At 41.0% G+C, this 22,187-nt stretch overlaps 1 protein-coding gene across 1 annotated transcript in view; it reads left to right on the forward strand.

Annotated features, from left to right (window-relative positions):
- Positions 1-8,103, forward strand: part of LOC311034109 (nitric oxide-associated protein 1-like) — a 32,337-nt gene extending 24,234 nt beyond the window's left edge. The window contains exons 12-14 of the mRNA XM_084041853.1: positions 1,493-1,609; positions 2,747-2,864; positions 4,159-8,103. Of these exons, the coding sequence (XP_083897979.1) occupies positions 1,493-1,609; positions 2,747-2,864; positions 4,159-4,415 (492 nt within the window). The 3' untranslated portion in view covers positions 4,416-8,103. The remainder of the gene's footprint in view (positions 1-1,492; positions 1,610-2,746; positions 2,865-4,158) is intronic.
- The last annotated feature ends 14,084 nt before the right edge of the window (positions 8,104-22,187 follow it).

The following is a 22,187-nucleotide window of genomic DNA, read 5'->3' on the forward strand; positions in this document are numbered from 1 at the left end:
GAGATTGTGGAATAGTTGTCTGGCTACGCGAGACTAATGTTTAATTAGCGCGGTCGATCATCATCGTGACAAAATTGGCTATAGCTTGTAGTCGCACGGCGCATGTCAACACATGTTGAAACAAAGGCAAAGATAAAGATAGCAAGGATTCAACAGTGATGTCACTACAGGAACGGACAAAGCTGTTTATAAGCCTCAGTGACATCACTAACTAATCCTTGGTATCTTCATGTGACCGACTCAACCTTTTTCTCTGCTCTGTGGAAAATCCTGGCGACACAAGGTTATAGATTCACGACGGGGAAAACTTGGACTTCCCGGCCGCGGACCGGTGGTTGGGAACCCCTGGTTTAAGGGACATCAGCTGAATCCCAGTGATGATAAAGGACTGACTGACTGACTGCTGACTGTGAGGTTCAATTCATAAAGGTCTCACATGTAATTTTATTACCTGTGTAGGCCCTATAAAGAGAAGAATGCATTCGCCATCTGTTTTGAATAAGGGGTGTCATGTTTTGCAATTAATTAAGCTTATCTAGACTATTTCTGTTATTAAGGTTTTGTGATTTGGCTCAGACTGTGCAGGGCAGAGGCGTCTAATCTCTGAGTTAGGGTAACCGCATACCCTCGGATTAAAACTATTTCTTAATTCCATTTAAAGATGTGTTTACACTATTTTTTAGGACTATGGGGTAGATGCTGAAAGGATACAGTTTTGGAACCAAGTTAGCATATCCACAGTTCTGATGTTCACACCTCCAATTTGGAAGACAATTAGCTCCCTGTTGATGGTCCAAATGTTGATGGCTCTTGGTATCAATGTGCCTTCATTGATATTCTCATTAACTCAACAATGAGATCTCCCCCTCAACTCTGTGGTTGATGTAGGTGATCAACTCCATTGTTTAGGTTAGTAAGAATATGTGGATAGTTTCAGTTCTGTTGGGCAGTTTAGAAGTTTATACCCTCTGGATATTTTGTGCTAAGTCTTGTAATCCATTCTTTTTCATGGAATCTTCTCTGTCCAATTGTCCAGCGGTCATTGTATTCCAGGCCGCATACTTTTATAGTATCAATCCCATGTGTCATAAAGTGTTGAACAATTAATAAATGGGTATCTTTTTCATTATTAATGTTGTATCTATGTTGGCTTATTCTATTTGCTATGGAGTTGCTTGTCTCTCCTACATACTGTAATCCACACACTTGGCAAGTAATCAGATAAACACAATTTCTGGTGTTGTATGTGATGTTCTGTCTTAGGCTAATAATGTTTTTGTTTGTCCTGTTTTTAACCGATTTGTTTCGGGCTAAAGTAGTTAGGCCTTGCCCGTGCTATTTGGTTCCATGGTCTCAATTTGATGTGGATCAAGTAGTCAAACTGACTGACTGACTGACTGACTGACTGACTGACTGACTGACTGACTGACTGACTGACTGACTGGGACAGAGTCAGAGTGTTGATTTTAATGGGACTCACGTGTCTCTACAGGGTGAGAAGTCGTGTTGGTTGAGTGTTGTTGCTTCCAACATGCTTCCAGTTCACATCACCAGCCTGGAGAGAGCTGACGATGTTTACCTCAAACACAGCGGACACAGTCTGCTGGGGGTGAGAACTCTACATAAGAAACCTCCTAATATCTCCATATTTAAACTGTTTGTGTTCCCCCCCCCCCCCCGTAAATTAACGCCCTACTTCAGGAGATTTCAACGTTTTTCAGGCCAAGGACCCCCTAGCTGAGAGAGAGATGAAGCAGGGACCACCTCTATATTGTATAAAATTGTGTTTCAGACTAAACTTCTCCCTCTACACCTATACCTCTTTGGCAAAAATAGCAGATCTACAAGCTCACAACGCCTCGCAGCGCGAGGCGTTGTGAGCTTGTAGATCGGCTATTTTTTGGCTAAAGTTCTCCTCAGAGTAGAGATGCTACAGTAGGGTTCAAGTGGTTCATGTAAATCATATCACACAAACATTTGGCGGCCCCCCTCTAGTAACTCTGCCCCCTGTTGAAGACCCCTGCCCTGCTTGATCATAATACAGCGTCACACAAAAGCATCAACAGTAGCAGATCTGCAAGCTCGAAACATTGGCGCGAAGTGACGTGTTTTGAGCTTGTAGATCTGCTACTTTTAATGCTTTTGAATTTGAATCCTGAAAAGTAACAGTTTTTGGACATAATTTATGGTGTTTTTAACATCTAGCATGTATTAGCAGCACTTATCAAATGAAATCTTTCTGTTTAATAATCTCTGACCTGTAGTTAGAAACCGTCCCTGAGCAAGGCACTGCCTCCCTACACACGTTCTAACAAAAGCATTGCATGTCTTGTCTTGAATTGAAACAACATCTCTGACATTGCGGATCCCTGATAACTTTGTTTCACTTAAAGTCTGAATTAAGTGTGTTTGTTGTGTGTTGGTGGGGGTTTTAAGGCTTGTTTTTCTTGACCACAATGTTTCTTTTAGATGGCATGTTATTTAAACAGATGCTAAGTTAATAGTTTACCTGGTATCCTATAGTTTGTACAGATTATTTTGATAGTATATTGTTTAGACTGATGATGATCCTATAGTTTACTGAGACACTACATTGTCTCTGTGCATTCTATGTGTGTGTTTACCTTGCTTAAGTCACTCTGGATAGGAGCGCCACCTAAATGCCTAAATCGTTAAGTGTGTGTGTGTGTGTGTGTGTGTGTGTGTGTGTGTGTGTGTGTGTGTGTGTGTGTGTGTGTGTGTGTAGGTGCCGATGGGAGGCGAGGAACGAATGAAGGACTTTCCTCCTCTGGTGTGGGAGGAGTTCACACTGGAGGGACAGGGTCACCTGACTGCCAGCGCTGACCTCACACTGTCCTCCGCAGGTCACACACATGTTAAATACTGTTTATACATGAGCTGTTACACTGATGAGACCATTCAGATGATAGAAACACCTGAACCAGTGTCTTAATGGTGTTATGAATTCAGATGAAACTTTTCCCTGATTCCTTTTATACATGTCAACAGGTTTTTAAAGTTTCAAAAGGCCACCAGATGGTGACGAAGTCAGAAAAACTATATTCAGATTCAGTTTTATTGTGACTTAGAGGCACTCCGGTACAGAGTACTAACAGACAGGTGACAATCTTCAGCTGAGAAGCTCCAGCTAAAATATATTTAAATAAAAAGAGAAAACATAAAATCACACAATTGTAACCACACAATGTGGTTCTGACACTCCGCTGACACTCTTTGCACCTTAATCTCGTGGACAATGCGCTGATCTTCTCTTTGATACTGTACGCCTTATGCACCTTAATGTCAAATATCATGTATAGTGTATACCTGCTGCTATGTTCATGCACCTTATGTCTAACCTCATGTACTGTGTCGGACGGAGATATGCTTTGACGTATATATACTGTATACGTATGCTGTATGTACTGTAGATATCTTTTGCTGATTTGTCTTTCATTCCCCCCTTGCTCCCCCTCTTCTCTTTCTCCTTTCTGGAAACAACAAAAACACTGTTTTACACCTGTCAACCATAGACTGTAAAAAATGAATGGACAAAGCCACTCCCCTGCTTTCTACAGACCGAAAATGAAGCCGATAGTTCAGGAACGTGTATCCTCCCATCTTTAATATATACAGTTGGCCACGCCGGAACTCAAACGCTATCGGTTGAGACCAGACATGTGACCAGGGAACCGGAAAACAACCCCCAAAGAATGCTATTGGTTGGGTAGCTTGTCAATCAAGAGCGGGGCGGGGAATGAATGCTATTGGTTGTGTAGATTGTCAATCAAATCATCCCGCCCCTCCTGGAGCATAGCCTACTTTATCGTCAATTTTAGAATAAATGGGACCATAGTTTAGCAAAACGCATATCCTGATGATTGAAAGGAGACTTTAAACTAGCGACTGGAAGCATATAGAATTTATGACCATTTTTATTACGGTAAGAAAATGTAGTCTAAAGTTTGTCAAAAAACCCATTCACTTGCGTTAAAATAAATTCTTTCTGACACCGCAGGTCGGCGCAGGGTAAAACAGTGCCACACTCTGGCCATTCATAAGCTTCCGTGTCGGTCTCATCATAAATATCCAAGCCTTGCCCCTTGCTGTCAACCTGTGATGTGTCAATGAAGATGATTTCTGATGTCCTCCCTGCAGGCTGGGTTGCAGTGACCGGGGTGGAAGGGGACCAGATGCTGCTCAGGGCCCACCGTCCCCAGGGGACCAGCCTGGGCCTGAGGACCCCTCCTCTGCTCCCCCACATCGTCAACGTGAAGGGGGAGCGCGTCAGGAAGTCCGCGGCCTACAAGACCACCAAGCCCCCCGCGCTGGTGGACTCCACCATGTCCCACAAGGGGGCGCAAAGACTGAACGTCCAGCAGAAGAAGAAGAAGAAGAAGAAAAGTCAGAAGTGAGTAGAGTTGTGAGTAGAGTTGGGATCCGGAAACCTGAAGGAACCGAAGGAACCAACATTTGAGGAACCAGAATCGGTTCCATCACATTTTGGTTTCCGGGAACCGTTTTTTTTGTATCTACACTGTCAGAGCTGGTTATGTGGACTTCACTTCAGCAATTATAAGACCAGTGGTTCTCACACTTTTTAATTTCAACGACCAACCAAATGGACCCGTGAGGTTCTTTGGTTCTACATGTAAAGGTTGGCCGATGGCTCAAGGCTCCAAGAATTAGACAACCGTCGAAGAATGCATTTTGCTGTTTTTTATTTACCAAAACTCTCCAACACCAACGTTCTTGTGCAATAATATACATTGCAGGGCTGTCCAAAAATAGCCAAATGAAAATAGTACTTTCAAGAAACGTACACAGGCAAAAGGCCAAAAGAACAGAAACCTAGGTAACTGCTATATGGGCTACACCCTTCTATGAACGGCCCCAGCAGCTCTCTTCCGCTGGCTGTTCTGTAGCCCGCCCAAAAGCTAACTTTTGCTTTCCATTTACTTTCACTACTACGTGACCCTGTCGGTTGGGAGGTGTACTGCACTCTGATATATTATAACTCTGTGAGAAAATGGGCACCGATCGGATTAATATGCTTGTTATTGAGTCTACGGGTACTTCTGCGGGCCCGAACATAATTGTAACATCCGTGGCCATGGGGTAAGCACTTGACGGCCGTCACTCATCCATGACGGTCGTGACAGACGACCGTCGTGTCGTGTGATCCATGGCTAGTCTTTTGACCACCATTGATTATGGAAACTTTAATGCCTGTTTTCACATGTTGGATAGGTTTATTGTTTGCTTTAGCCATAACGTCGATCAATCACCCACTTAAATACATTTCGGCAATGGTACCTACCTTAAACATGATTTCTGCTGCATGACTGCACGACCGACCAGGTCCAGCGACACGCGTACATGTACATCCAGCCGTCTCAATATCACCATCCTCCGGTACCAACACCCACGGACTGTGTGCGTCGTTATTAATGCACAGGCTCGGTTCAACACTTGCCTTAAAATAACAAAGCCATCCAGTTGATGGAGTAGCACAACACCAACTTTTTTGCTGTGGAGATACTGATATCCCATTGCACATTTCAGAGCGTCCTGTCGGTTACCATCCACTGCCGTTGATTCGGTTAAGTTGAATAACATTTTGGCGAATGTTACATTAGGCCATTTCCTCATATCGTCCTCCCAAGTCTGTACTGTAGACGGGTGTGGGATCGTCACAACTCCGTCATTTGTCAGCTGAGTGGATGAATGTTGCCATTTCAGTTTCATTGTTAATTATCAGTTACAAAGTAAAACAAACACATCTGATCGAGTAAAATGAGAATCGGCCGTGACGACAACAGGAAAACACAGACATTGACGCTCCTGGGCGTTTCAAGCTGTGCTTCTTTTTTGATCCTCCAGGCTGTGTCTGAGAACCCCGTAAATTACGAGCCGGCGTTGAATCGTAACTACATGAGAAGTCCATATTTCAGCAAAGATATTTGTGCTTAATAACGCAGAGCACTTCAATGGCTGATAGGATGGAACAGTGCGGGCATCACGCTGTGTGTGAGCGCTATGGACGTGATGATATTGTCACTGTCGGGCACAAACCTCCCATCTCCTTCATCTTTTTTATTTTCTTTAATAAAATAGTGCTATTGAACGTCTGTGTGTGGGTTTTATATTGAACCAATGAAAAGTATGTAAAAGCGCTTCTGACTAAACCTCCCAACTCCATTGGATCCTCAAATGTTTTTTTCCCTGTCTGACTTCTTCATTCTATTCAATGATGGACAAAACAACTATCTCCACATTAAGGGTCAAAAACCTCCCAACTCCACTTGAGCTGTATTTGGGTAAAGTAATGATAATATAAGGACACATTCAAGTAAATATGACAATGTATAAAGTCACCATACCAACTTTGATGAGGCAGTATTGTGTTGTTTTAAAAGTGTTTTTTTCCTTCTTCTTTTTTTTCATTTCCTGAAAAGTTAATATTTTGGACATAGTTGGTTTCTGCCCGACAGCAGAGATATCCAAAGTGCTCCTCAGCTCAAAAGGGGTTCTCTGTGGACACGGCCCCTTAGAATAGACAAAAGAAAAACAATGTTGTAAAGTAACTATTTGACTATCCGGACTGCGTAAATTCACGTGAGAACTAACGTTCTCACCAAGACAACTTGAGAAGTGGCCTCGTGTCAACAAGACCACACGGAGTCGACATATAGTACTTAAGCCTCTGGAAATGCAAACATGCTGTCAGCATAGACCATAGAAGTAGTGATGTTTATTACTGCCACACCGTCGCCACCTACTGTCCACGTCTCTCCATATTCTAACTTGTTGTTTTCTTTTCGTAAATGAATGCCCTACTTGATCATACTACAGCGTGACACAAAAGCAGCAGATCTGCTAGCTTGAAAAAACGCGACACGTTTTGAGCTTGTAGATCTACTGCTTTTGCTATTTTTGAATTTGAATCCTGAAAGGTTTTTATATTGTTTATTTCCACCATACAAACAATATGTATATCTAGTGTACAGCTTTCAATGCCATTATTAAAACATTTCTGATCACTTGAGATTGTTCACCTGAAAGAATGGATTTGGGATGAAATGATCCAGTCTATCTGCCTTTAATTCAAGTACTTTTTCAAAACGTTCAAATCATAGTTGAATCACTTGGTTGAAGGGGTAGCAGGCCTTTCCCCATAATTGTACAGTTTTTAACCATAATATATTTAAAGGTAGATAGGATGTCATGCTACATATAAGACAATTAAGTTAAACTTAAAGGTAGGGTAAGGGATTTTCTTGTGTTAAATAGCTCTATATTCTGATGCATGTTGCTTTAGAGTGTTTGTTCAGTAACAGCAGTCTCCCATGTCTCTCCAGCTCTTTATTAATCAGAAAATGCATTTTCAGGCCGGGATACCAATCAGGATAGAGAACTCAGTCAGGATACAGATTAAAGTGAAATTGGAAGTGATGACACAAAGAAATGAGCGGACAAAACTGGATTACTATCAAAATGAAGCTGATAAATGGGTACTCTCTCCTGATTGGCTGAAATGTTGTCAACTACTTAAAAGTGTATTTTCTGTTTATTAAAGAGCTGGAGAGACATGGAGACCCCTGTTATTGAACAAACTATGGGAATATAGTGCTTTAACCTTTTAACAAAAAAACAATTTACCCTACCTTTAATAAAGCTTTGTACTATGAAAAGCATTTACGGTAATATTCTTTTTTTTAAACTTTAGATTCTGGAGTACATTAACACCAGATACTACATTTAATGTAGTATGTACTTAAGACGCCACTTAGAAAAAAAACACCAGGGTTCTGGAGTTTGCCAAGCTTTATTTAAAACATGTACAGTGGACAGTGTGATACAAAGTGTTTTGTGTTGTGAAACAAATATGTTTATCGGTTAAAGTACATCAGTAAAAACAACCCTACATTAGTCAGTGGTTCTTTTAATCTATCTTTTTTTGTTACTACTTTACAAACAATGGCAGGTACAAGCTGTTAATCAAGCTAAATGTGTAACAATGGTTAACTTACAACTCTTGTTTGAAAAGTGACATTGATTTTAAATGACGGTGCCCATTGTCTTCCTTTAGATTCAATCAAGACTCAAAGATCAAAGCTGACAAGATGACATTAAAATAACTGAGTGGACATTATTACGGCGGTTTTAATTATTACAGCGGTTTGCACGATTAGGTTCCCCCCCTCACACACTGTAGCAGACGACTGCCCTTTAAGTCATTATGTTTGGGGTGATGATCGGCCTTTCATCCGACAATTTAGTTGTTAATTAGCGATCCTCTCCACATGGACACATGTATTTAAGTGAAATGAAAGTTCTCATGCACTTATAGCATGAACCCATACATTTACAAACACACCAAACAGTTTAAATTCACAACAACACCCTCTTCTAGACACCTGAGAGCCCTTCTGTGCCGTGGTGTAAAGGAGGAGGGGGGAGACGGGGTATAATAACAGCGTTGCTTCCATGTGGATCTTCATGTGGCTAGTCTATGACATCAGTCATTTATGACATCAGTCATCTATGACATCAGTCATTTATGACATATCGTCACTGTGGGGCATAAACCTCTTATCTCCATATTCTAACGTTTTGTGTTTTTCCTTAAAGGGCAACACCACTTTGGTAGAGGTTTGGGTTGTGTAGTTACCTTGCCATGATGTAACTCCAAAGGTGGACAAGAAATAAAAAATAATCGCTCCATTGATTAGAAATTGATAATTCAAAATATGCTCCTCATTTACTTACATTGTACGGTAAAACAGCTCTCAAAGTCACTCTTTTAGCACAGAAACGAACACAAACAAAGTTGATTCAGACAATATAGAACATCACCAAACCCAGTACTGTTTGTTTTTTTAAATAAAAATGTCAACTTCCTGTTGATTTTGCCATTTTTAATAAGTAGAAAACCTGGACTGGATCGGCGGATCCGGATCCGGATCTTCAAATAGTAAAATCAACAGGAAGTTGACATTTTTATTGAAAAAACAAACAGTACTGGGTTTGGTGATGTTCTATATTGTCTGAATCAGCTATGTTTGGGTTCATTTATGTGCTAAAAGAGTGATTTTGAGAGCTGTTTTACCGTACAATGTAAGTCAATGAGGAGCATATTTTGAATTATCAATTTCTAATCAATGGAGCAATTATTTTTGATTTCTTGTCCACCTTTGGAGTTACATCATGGCAAGGTAACTAAACAACCCAAACCTCTACCAAAGTGGTGTTGCCCTTTAAATGAACGCCCTACTTGATCATACTACAGCATCACACAAAGGCATCAAAAGAAGCAGATCCACGAAAAACAAATGTGAGTTTGTAGATCTGCTACATTTGGCTATTTTTCAATTTGCATCCTGAAAAGTAACAGTTGTGGACATTATGAGGTTTCCCACCCGACAGAGACGACATACAGTATGTAAACCAGACCGTCGGGCCTGATAATGGCATCATGTCACGTCTGTACATTTCTGTTGTCCTGTTGATAATCTCTCAAGACCATACGTGGGCAACTTTGATGACGGAGAGGGCCACTATATTTCCACACTCACTCCAGAGGGCCACACTGCATATTGCCATTCTATGTCACACAAAAGTAGCAAAAATAGCCGATCTACAAGCTCAAAGCGCGACGCGTTTTGAGCTTGTAGATCTGCTATTTTTGCTACTTTTCAATTGGAATCCAGAATTAATTTTTGCTATTTTTCAATTGGAATTCTGAAAAGTAACATTTTTATTTAATTTCAAATGCATTTAGTTATACTTATGTTCATTTTATGAACTTAAATACAAATATATTGGACATAAAAAAGACAATAGAATTTTAGTACTAGTCATTAAGCTACTAATATAGACTGAAGTAATGAAAGCGGGTCATGTTTGCATGTTAGGAATTGTAAACAGCTGAAATCAATAATATATCAGTGTTCTGATATTAACCTGCGGGCCGCATTAAGTGAAGGTGGGGGGCCGCATGTGGCCCCTGGGCCGCCAGTTGCCATGTATGCTCAGGACAGATTCAGAGCTCCGCAGCTGAATCTGTCGGCAACTACCGTTACGGGTAGAGTATTTTTCTTTTTAAAACAATATATTTATTGGCATTTTCAATTAGATAACATAACAACAACAATAGTATAGTCTATTAACAAATTATGCAGATTTTGTGTAGCCTGGGATCCAGCCTGCTTCGCTACGTTCGGCGGACTTTTATTTCTCTCTTCGCTACTCAGTCTGGAATGCCTCCTATCTCCAAGGGAGGCGGGACATGCCAAACGTCTCGAATCGTGCCGTGGCTTCTGATTGGTCTGTGGTGCGGGGCGCGACAAAAAAAACAGTGTGATCGTTGTGATTCGTCATTCGTTTGAACAACATCCAATCAGCAACGACGTTGCCTAACGTAACAGATGTAGTTCCAGTGTAGTTCTGCAAAACGAGTCAATGGGGTGCATTCCAGACTGAGTAGCGAAGAGAGAAATAAAAGTCCGCCGAACGTAGCGAAGCAGGCTGGATCCCAGGCTAGATTTTGTGTGTGTGTGCATGCATGCGTGCATGTGTATCTGTCCTTCACGTATCTCGAGAACCGTCTGACCGATTGACTTCAAACTCAGTACATGCATCGCTGAGTCCCAAGCAGGCCTGGAACTTTGTCATTTTTTAAATTTTTTAAAAGATATTTTTTGGGGCCTTTTATGCCTTTATTTGGACAGGACACTAGGCTGACAGGAAATGGGGAGAGAGATGGGGGGGAGACATACAGCAAAGGTCGTCGGGAACGGGAGCCGAACCCGCGACACGCTGTCAAGCTGGATTACCAGCTTATGTGGTATGCGCCTGGACCGCTAGGCCAGCGGACGCCCCGGAACTTTGTCATTTTGACAAATGCCATGCAGGGCGGGAAGGCCATCAAACAAAACAATGATTTTTAATTGACAAAAATGAAAAATGTAATTTAAATTTAACTTAATATATTTACAAATTATATATATTTTTTCAAATATTCACACATGCTCAACCCAGAATTAGAGTCACTGGATTCATTTGAAGATTTGTATGCTGTATGGGGTAAGAATTCAAAAGACACTGGTGTTTAACCCATTAAGACCTGAGACTGTGTAATTTTTAGATTTGAGCTAAAAAGCATTATTTTACACTTTGGGCTATTCAAAAATAGCAGATCAACAAGCTCGTAGCGCGGCACCGAGTGCCGCGCTACGAGCTTGTAGATCTGCTATTTTTGAAAAATCGTGAAAATGTGTGCAAATCTTTGAATATATATATTTTTAAAGCGAACATTTTTAACTCAAATCTTTACTTCTGGGGGGTCCCTGGAACAAAATATTTTGATGGGGGTCTGCGGCCAAATACATGACAATTTGTTCTTTGATCTGTGCCCATGTGACACAACAGATATAGCTAAACTGCCACATAGATGTTTGATTTATGTTAAAGTCAAAGACCATTTATTTGTGTTATTTATTTCAGACCACATATACAGTAACACCTATTATCACCCCCTGAAACTCCTGTATGCTGGACTCATTTCATTTACTAAATAACCCTGTGGTATAAAGGACTCTCTGACAGGAATCATTTACATAGATAGCATACCAACCCATAATTAAGAGGTTGCACTTAAAAAGTTGCATTTTATTTTCTTAGTTTTTTAAGTCGTGGTAAAATCTTCATCCCACATCAAGTACATTAACAGTAAAAGACACAAGTACAAAGTACATACAGAGAGAGAGAGATTTATTGACATTTAGTTCAAACTCAGGACAGATACTGGTACACTGGTCAACGTTAAATTCGCAGTTTTTTCCCTTAAATGTATAAAATAAAGAATAAATGCATGCTTTGGAAAATGGTCATGAATAATTTTAACATGCACACGATCATTATCAGACCTAGTACCCTTCAGCTTCTTGTTTATGACTGGCTAGTGGCTATCACAGGTTTTCTAGCATTTGTAGAAATAGTGGGCCTTAAATGTAATTGAAAAATTATATATGTATTTTCCCCCACATTTGTAAACAAATATTAAGAATAAAATGGTGCCCAGTGTTCTCAGGGGCTCAGTGTTCCAGTTATCCTTCCTTTTTGTTTTGTTTTACTTGTGTCTATTAAGCACCATGTTTGCATTGCAGACAGTGTACAACATGAGCAGAGAGAGAAAAAATTATACATTATACTTTTTTTTTTTAAAGTAAACAAAAAACAATCGAAAAAAGACCATGAACATTAATAGCCATGCTTAGGCAAGTGCTTTTGGGGATCCATAATAAAGTAAAAACATTGTAAATTAAATATGGAAATACATGTCCCCCCCCCCTTTTTTTTTATTCCTCCCTTCTGTAAAGTTATTTTTTTTTCCTACACATTGTTTGGGGCTTTTTTCCTTTTTTTCCCCTTCCCACCCTTCCCAAGGTCTGTCCACCGGTAAGCACAACATGGTAATAGTACTGATATGTTTGGTAATAATATCCACAGTACCCTCAAGTCAGTGACATTGAAAAATGACAGTTGAAAAAAAAAAAAAACATACTGACAGACATTTTAGAACAAAAAAAAAAAAACAGCAAAAACAAACCCTGGCTACATTTTACATGAATAATAAGAAACAAAATAAATGAAGATAAACATAGACATGGTAAGGCTTTCTGAGAGGTTGTTTATGCATTTATTTCCTTTTTGTCCTCCTCCACCCCTTTTCTAACAACTATTGGCACCTGTTGCTAGGCAGAAAAAAAAACTTTTCTAACAACTATTGGCACCTGTTGCTAGGCAGAAAAAAAAAACTTTTCTAACAACTATTGGCACCTGTTGCTAGACAGAAAAAAAAAAACGGGTCTCCCTCCGCCAGGAGCCCGGTCCCCGCCGGCCCGGTGCAGGGACATCACCCATACAGCGCTCAGGGACCCCCTCCCCTTTCATTAAATAAAAACAGGTAGACCAGGGTTTTCTACAAATGTCTTCTAAATCAGTAGTTCTCAAACTGTTCCAGGGACCCCCCCCCCACTTAAAAAAGTGTTTAACACAAACCCTGTTTTTTCTAAAATAGCAGATGTACAAGATCGCAGCGCTGTGAGCTTGTACATCTGCTATTTTTTGTAGATCTGTAGATCTCCTTTTTTGTAGAATTTTTGTCGATTGTTTTTGTAGATTGTAGATTTTTGTAGATCTGCTATTTTTCAATAGCCAACGCTTAGATATAAAATGACACGGATTCTTTCCCGGTTGTAATGGGTTGAAGTGGTTAATTAAATGAAAACAGGTGCACCAGGGTTGAAGAGGTTAATGTGAGATGTTTCTCAGAGGTGCACCTGTCCTGAAAACGGAATTATTAACCATCAAATCTCTTAAAGCAGACTTGAGGGCTGTTTGCAGTGACGATCTCGTCCATCCAGGAAACCATCGCCTTGAGGTTGGTGTACATAGAAGGACCTCCCCTCCAACCAGCAAGGTAGTTACCATACAGCGTCCAGGAGGCATCGTTGTTCTCACACATCAGGGGTGCTCCATAGTCACCCTGAAACAAGAAGCAGTTGTGTTTTTCAATGTGTGTTATTATGTGTAAATATCATGTGATGTGTGTTATTATGTGTAAATATCATGTGATGTGTGTTATTATGTGTAAATATCATGTGATGTGTGTTATTATGTGTAAATATCATGTGATGTTTTCATCTCTGTGTCACTCACCCAGGGATGGGACTTAGAGCGTCCAGTACAGAACGTAGTGCTGGTGATCCATTTGTCGGCGCTGCCGGGGTCAGCATCTGCAGGCCAGTCACGTCTGCACTGATCATTGCTGATGATAGTGACAGAAGTCTCCTGGAGCTTGGGTTGGCCATCTGGGGAAAAACACACAGGATTCAAAGTTGAGGACTTTGTACAGTCATTTATAAATACAGTGGAAAATTGTAATCCATTACAAAATACATATTTAACCACTTTTTAACCCCTATTTTTGGCATGTCGTTATAGGAAAAAATACGTATTTATTTATTGTTCACACATTTTCGAAAATAGTGATCCACAAGCTCACAACATGCTGTGATGTGAGCTTGTAGAGATTATGAATTGCCAGTGAAGTCTCTAAGCAGAAGTACAGGAAGTCCCGCCCTAAAGCCCAAGGAAGTTACGTTAATGCTGTGCAGATCTGTCCCAGGAAATGAATACTGTGCTGTGATTGGTCAATGAAAGAGCGCTTCCAGGGGAAGTACATACAACGTAAGTCCCGCCCCATTATCAGTACATGCTGATAACGTGACCAATCAAATTCCTTGTTGACCTGTATGAATGTGTGTTTATGTTGTTTCCTTACCGCGCCACTGCCATCCAGTGAACTTGCACGTCTTGCCAACAGGGGGGAAGGCACCAGCCTCAGGGACACACACAGGCTTAACATACTTGTTAATCTTCACAGGTTGCCACAGTTTGACCAACTCCATGCCATACTGAGGAAAGTTGGATCCAGTCGCTTTGGGGTGCCTGAAGACCTATCAGAGAAATGACAGACACATGTTTAGATTAACCATATAAGCCCTGTTTCCATAAAAGAAAAAAATTAAAAGCTCAGATTGTAGATCTATTTTCAAAGGAGCTGTTAATCTGTCTAGAGAGATTAGTGTGAACATAGTGTTAGTTATGTAATATGTTCTCACACATGTTTGATGTTCATACTGTACCTTTTCAACCCAGATCTTCTGTCGAGTGGTTTCAGTGGTAGAGGTACGGTCGTGAGCTCCCAGCAGCACATGGTCAAAGCGTGGACTGGAGAAGACAACAGAAACAAATGATTATTTCACTTTAATGTTGAAAGAGATGAAGAGACAGAGTGTGTGATTATAAACTGTGTTTACTTATATATATGTCATGGATATGTATGTTTGTATTACCTGGTCGATAAGCCGGTGGTCGCAACAAGATACGGATTAATCAGTACACCATTACCAAGAAATCCGTATCTATCATTCTGAAAGATAAAAGGTAAAGTGTGAATCAAAGGCAGACATATTGTGAGCTTGTAGTTCGGCTCTTTTTGTCGTGTGACACCGTCGTACAATGGAGCATGAATGAAGCACTTCTCCAAGATATGACCTTGTTCTATTAGCTCAGTGGTTCTCAAAGAGGGGTCCCTGAAGGGGTTCCAGGGGGTCCCCAGCCAAATGCGTTACTATAGTATGTGTCACTTCCTAGTGTCCTTGAGCACGACACTGAACCCCTAACTGTTAGGGAGGGGTTCAGTGTCTTGCTCAAGGACACCCCAAAACTCAGCCAGGAGGAGCTGGGGATTGAACCGGGAACCTTCTGAATCCAAGACGACCGCTGCACCTCCTGAGCCACTGCTGACCTGTTGCATAATGTATATTTATATGTATATGTATATTCATATGTATAATGTATATTTACATAGATAGCCACCATCCAGGGCCAGGAATGTGGAACAGCCTCTTCACCGTTGACGATTAAAGGTAGAACTGCAGGCCGAGTCCCACACTTATCTCTCATCTCTACACATGATAAAACACACCAGGACAGCTCTAAATACATACAATTAAATAGCTTACATTTAATGAGACACACGCACACGCACACACACACACACACACACACACACAGAGCATGCTTCAATGGACATTAAAACATGAACACACCTTCAATGGCAGAGCTGATGAACTTCTTGCTGGATGTCCAGTAGACGGTGGGCGTGTCTGGAACGCCACACACTTCAGGACTCCTAACCATGAAACCCGCCATAAGCCAATCACGGCCTTGTTTCACCATGATGGAACCTCCTCTGTCGGCCTGATGAGACACAAGTAAGCATATTGTTCACTATCCAGCGCTCAGTTTCTGTTAAAGCACGCTGTCAAATATTTACAATGTAAAGTCTTTACAATTTATTTTATTTTTCTACATCTAATTTATTTCCAGCTATTAGCTTGGAATCCCCATCGATGATGTCGTTGGCAGGCAGGCACTGAGCTGTCTACATTAAGATTTGAATGGGATTTGAATGTCATTCTTACTACGCATGCGTCCTGGCCTCCTGTCACGTTTTCCGCACAGATCATGTTGTCATCCAGCCTGCCGCTCCAGATCCGGTTACAACGGTCATGGTCAGTTACCTTAACACTCACTCCTTGCAGAGCTCTGGGGAATGGTAGCGGTTCTATAGATACAAACAAACAAACAAACAAACAAACAGAATCATTATTAGTGTGAGTATAAGGTTCTGAATGCAAGATTAACAACTTAAACCCTGCGTCCCTATTTTGGGCATGTTATCGATCCCCAGGGTGTCATTTTGGGGGTCCCCGTGCTTACCTTCTCCGATGTGGCCCCAGCCGTAGACCATGGCGTCCGTACCAGTGGGAAACACACTGCCGTCGTCTGCCAGGCAAGCAGGTTGGATGTCCTCGGTGAAGTCGACGGGTGAGTCCATTTTCAGCAGAGCTTGGTCGTTACCCCACCGTCCGCTATAGGAAGATCAGAATAATCCAATATTAGTTATTAACCCATTGATACCTGGAACGCATCTGTGTCACTTTAGATGTCTTTGGCTATTCAAAAATAGCATATATACAAGCTCATAGCGCGGCACCGAGTGCCGCGCTATGAGCTTGTAGATCTGCTATTTTTGAAAAATCTTGGGAAAAAAAAAAATAAGATTTTTTTTTCCAAAAACTGTTATGATTTTGTTTGTTTTTAAGAATCGCCTCAGGTCTTAATGGGTGAATAATAACACTAGAATAATCAACGTTGATTTTGGTGTCAGTCATGGACATCCTTACATTGGAGAGCACTTTTGGTTGATCCTGAAATCAATAACGCCTCTCTGCACGCCTCCTGCCTGATCCAGGTTGGTCCGTCCAAGCTGGACTCTCAAGGTCATTGGGTCGATGTTTCTGGAGGAGAGAAATATCCCATTTAGTCATGCTATATTCCTTTGGTTTCGTATTGTTGACTGTTGAAGTTCTCAAAGATGCCTCTCTCTCCCCCCCCCTCTCTCTCCCTTCCCTCTCCCTATATCCCTCTCTCTCTCTCCGCCCCCTCTCTCTCTCTCTGTGCCGCTCGCTCACAAAAAATCGTGCATGTGCACAGAATGACAGGCTAACGACACAAACACAGGGAGGAGGACCCTGAGCCCCCCGATCTCTCAGGGGAGAATCGCCCCCTGGTGTAATAATATGAATTAACTTACTTTAGGCATTGTTTGGGAAGGTAGACATGTTCAGCGTCCACGAGAGTCGCGCTGCAGATGTGTTCAGATTCTCGTTGAATGCTGACAGCAGACGGAAGTTTAGCTGGAGTTCCTCCGAGAATCTGTGAGTCAGGTTCCTGGTGGGTGGGTACACCTGCCATCGCCGCACACACTGGAACAGGGAACAGAGAAATAATAAGACCTACAGTATAGGCTAGGCTATACAAAACATGGCATCTAAAAAAATAATTAGCCTAAAAATAATTAGCAAAAAGAAACAACATTATGAAATGTGTCTTACTGCAGAGAGCAATGATCAGAATGATGTAAGGACGGCACCACCATTTGAACTGGAGGCTTATGTCAGCCATCGTGGCACAGAGGCCGGCAGAGATCTGAAATAAGAAGGACACTTTGATCACAGCAGCGCCAGAACGAAACCTTTGACCTTCATGGAATAAAACATAAAACACAAGACCACGTTTTAGTAATCAAACCTGATTCAAGACTCGCTCTGATGGTATCCAAGCAGGAAGTAGATTCAGATGCTCCTTGGCAGTCTATAGGGGAGGGAGATTCACTGGAAGAACTAATCCGTGGAAAGGATACCTGGGATCTGGTTACTGCTTCTCTCTGAAGAAGTGGTTGAGGTCTCGAGTATCGCCGTTGGACTAGAACGAACTGATGAATTGTGTTGTCTTATATAATATACCCTTGTCTGTACGGTGCTCGTGTCATCAGGGTGATGTCAGTCATATCCATATATGGAGCCCCCGATATCAGTCATGCCCAGAAGATAGGGTCTGTGATGTCAGGCTTGGATGTTTCGGTTAGCTCCATATATGGGGCTCCCAGTGGTGGAAAATAACTAAGTACATTTACTCAAGTACTGTACTTAAGTACAATTTTGAGGTATTTGTACTTTACTTGAGTATTTCCAATTTCCAATACTTTTACTTCTACTCCACTACATCTCAGAGGCAAATATTGTACTTTTACTCCACTACAATTACTTGAAAACTTTAGTTACTAGTTACTTTTCAGATATAAATGATTACATTATAAAACATACATTAACCACTTTAGCCCTGTTTTATACCTAGGCTATTTGAAAATAGCAGATCTACAAGCTCTCAACGCGTCGCATTGCGACGCGTTGTGAGCTTGTAGATCTGCTATTTTCAAATATTTAGTACTTTTACTTTTGGTACTTTAAGTACATTTTGATGCCAATACTTTTGTACTTTTACTGAAGTACATTTTTAATTCTGGACTTTTACTTGTAACAGAGTATTTTTATATTGCAGTATTGGTACTTTTACTTAAGTAAAGAATTTGAGTACTTTTTCCACCACTGATGGGGCTCCAGGAGGGGGTCTATGATGTCAGAGCTTGGTGTGTCAGTTTATCTCCATATATACAACAACGTCGATATGTCGTAGATGACTGACGTCATAGACTAGCCAGATGAAGATCCACATGGAAGCAACGCTGGAATTTTATGCCCATATTTGGAGATCCCTGATGTCGTACATATATGCCTATATATGGGCATATTGGTTGGAGAGATAGATCGGGGCTGAGGCGACGATCGGCTTCTCAATTCTTACCTTTTTCTGTATCGTATCAAAAAACAAGAAAGATAGCCCCGGTATTCTACAGATGTCTGTATAGTTCTGATGGTCTGGAAAAAAGTAATGGATGGGTTGAAACAACCTTTTAAAGCAGTTTTGTTCCTGATCATTCCTGATCAGTAACGTCAACATGGAGGTACATTCCTGATTATGTTTAGCCCGTCTGCTCCACTCAAAGCCAGGCAGAACTAAAAAGAAAGTTTCAATGTTGTTGGGTGCCTCGGGGCTAAAGCACCCAGTAGAAATGACGAGCACCCATCACAAACTAATCACAAAAAAAATGTAAATAAAAAAAACGACATCTGCACTTCATGAAGTATTTTTTGTACCAAATTAACCGCATTAAAGTAACAAAAAAAACACAAAAAGGTAACAAACCCGGCCGCGTTGCGCACGGACATAAATCGGCGCCCCTGGGCATGAGACCAAACTGAGGGGGTGGGCACGGAGGCCATGGCCATCTGCTTTTTTTTCACTCGTTTTTAGAAAATGTTTTTATGTTCTACATATTGCCACAGCTGGCTCTCGGCCTTGACACATATTGGGGAGGAGACCAGGGTAAAAGGTAAAGCAAGATGTGTTTTTTAAATAAGGCCTAATGACAAACAACTAAGGGAAAGGCGAACAGAACATATTACGGATCCTATGAGGTGTGTAGTCAGTAAATCAGTGGTGTAGGTGTGCATGTGTGGAGCATAGTGTGGTGGTGCGAAGTGTGTGGATGGAAAGTAACAGACATAATAATCATAAGGGAATGGGGTGGAGACAGCAGGTTTGTTCTCCTCTGGATCTCAACAGAGACTGGCCTGGCAGGGCTTTCATAGCCTCCTGGAGGCATCGGACCCAGGTGTTCTCCAATGAGCCATCGGCGCAGGAGGCCCCACCCTGCTCACCTATAGGGCAAGAGTTAAATGGCAAGGCATGAACACCCTCTACCACCCAGACTAGACCAGACTAAATTTTGGGGCGTCACAATTTCAATATAGCATTGCATTGATCTTAAAAAGATTTGAGACTCTTAAGGATCGGAACGGGAGAGGACTAGGGTTTCGCCCACGACTTGCGGAGGGACTCCAGGGTGGCGGGCGTAAGGGGAATAAGGTCCTTTGGCGCCCGCGTCGTCCTAGCTCCGCCGATGCCGTCAAGAAGGGAGGCCTGTTGTGGGGCCCTTTCTTCCGGACGGGGCCACACCACGACTGAGCGTACCGTCGCTCGATGAAGCAGCTCGTGTAGGCTAGCGTCGTCGAGCTCCAGGCCAGGCTCCACCGAGGAGTTTTGCCTCATGGTGGACGGCCTTTGTGTGGGTGGCAGGGAGGCCCTTTCGTAGGAGGGGGGACTGACGGCGTCGTCGTCCTCCGCCGGGGAGTCAAGTGAGATGTGGTCGTCCTCGTCTCCTTCCCCCATGGCCTCGTCCTCGAGGTTTTCGTAGACGTGGTCCTCCAGTTTCACATCGTGGGAATTGTTTGGGTGGGAAGGGGTTTGTGAAAGAAATATTGATTTGTTGATCTGTTTGTTTATTTATTTTGTTTGTTAGGGAAAGAGATAGAGACAGAAGTCTATTTAAAGCATTGAGAGTATTATTTATTTACCATGTGATTTGTCAATGATTGATTTTGTGGCTTAATTATATAAAGTAATTCAGTTAAAAACCTGCTGATCCTGTTGTTTTTCCTTTAGTTAATGGTTATCCTTTCAAAGTAAAAGACCAATTGTTACAGTTTTAGTTAACTTTTATACTGGAAATCTACATTATCAAATCCAAACGGATACAGGTCCTAAACCATGAGGGCACCTCAATGTTAAATTCACAGTTTCTTCCCAAATGTTAAAAGAATATATAATACAAAATAAATGTGTGCTTTGGAAAATGGTTTGAAGTATTTGTATGATTTGAACATGCTGGGTAGATCATTATCAGACCTAAACTTCAATTTCTTGTTTATCCGCAAAATGACTGGATGAATTTTGTAGCAATGTGTAGCATTAGTAGAAATATTGGGCCTTACATGTCATTTGAAATTGATTCGGCCCCTCATTTATAAAATATAAATGTAAAATCAAATATGAAATAGAAAATAAATAAATGTAAAAAAGTATGTGTCCCTTTTATGCCCATATATGGAGATCTCTGTATCTGTCAGTCCATGTACCTTATATACCCATATATGGAGATTGGAGATCCCTGATGTCATCAGTATATACCCATATATTGTCATGCCCATATATGGGCATATAGGTTAGATCGTCAGTTCTGGACAACTGGATATCCATAATGCCTATATATGGACATTTCGGGGGCGTGGCAGCTAAACAGAATATCAAATATCTAAATACTAAATACAAGCAACTTAAAAACTGTCTGTGGTTTCACAAAAGCCAGAGTAGACGGTAAAATGACCCAAAACATGTTTGAAAGTGAAATATATATTTGTCACAGTAACTGTATTTTTATCTATAGGCCTACATGTCGTACATTCAATGTAAAATTCAAATTAGTTTTATTGCACAAAAGTAAACTCAGAGTAATGTAATATTTTGCCTTTCAAAAGACCAGAATTCTACAAGTATGTCGTACATTTACCATTTATAATGAGATAAAGTTGCATTAGTTGCATTTACTGTAAATTCAACAACAAAACAATTCTTAACGTACAGCACCCTATTATGCCAAATTAAAGTAAACACAATTAGAATGATGTATAGTGAAACTATCTAAACTAAACTTAAAATGGCATTTCACTTTAAAACACTTTTGTCTGACATTCACTTCCTCATTTTTATCTGCTGGTCAGATCTAAAAATGAGTAACTGAATATGGGCTCAATGTGAACATAGTCAAACAGAACGTACTAGTGTGGCATATATTTGTCATTAAGAATGGGGAATTAGGTGAGAGCGTTGCTCAGTAAATTCATAACATCCCTGTTAAATGCCTTCTACCATTCTGAGGTCCAATAAGATCCATAAATACTGAAGGTAATAAGGAATTGAATACATATTTTAGGATGTTTTAGTAGGTCTCTCTCTAGCAGAGCTGTATTGTATGTGTATGTGACATCCTGAATCTTTGAACCTTGACAGGACAACAGTGAAGCAGGTACACATTGTGATAACATTATATTATACAAATAGATAATAATATTCTAGATAGAGTTACTGTTACCAAATTTCTTGGAGTAATTATAGATGAAAAACTCACCTGGAAAAATCATATAGCACTCATTTCTAATAAAATAGGTAAGAATATTGGAGTCATCAGAAGAATTTTTAGGCAGTATCGGCAGCTTTTCCGATACAAGTATCGGTACAACTCTGCTTAC

The sequence above is a fragment of the Gymnoscopelus microlampas genome (genome assembly GCF_963454915.1).
Source record: "Gymnoscopelus microlampas genome assembly, chromosome: 18".
Classification (NCBI taxonomy): Eukaryota; Metazoa; Chordata; class Actinopteri; order Myctophiformes; family Myctophidae; genus Gymnoscopelus; species Gymnoscopelus microlampas.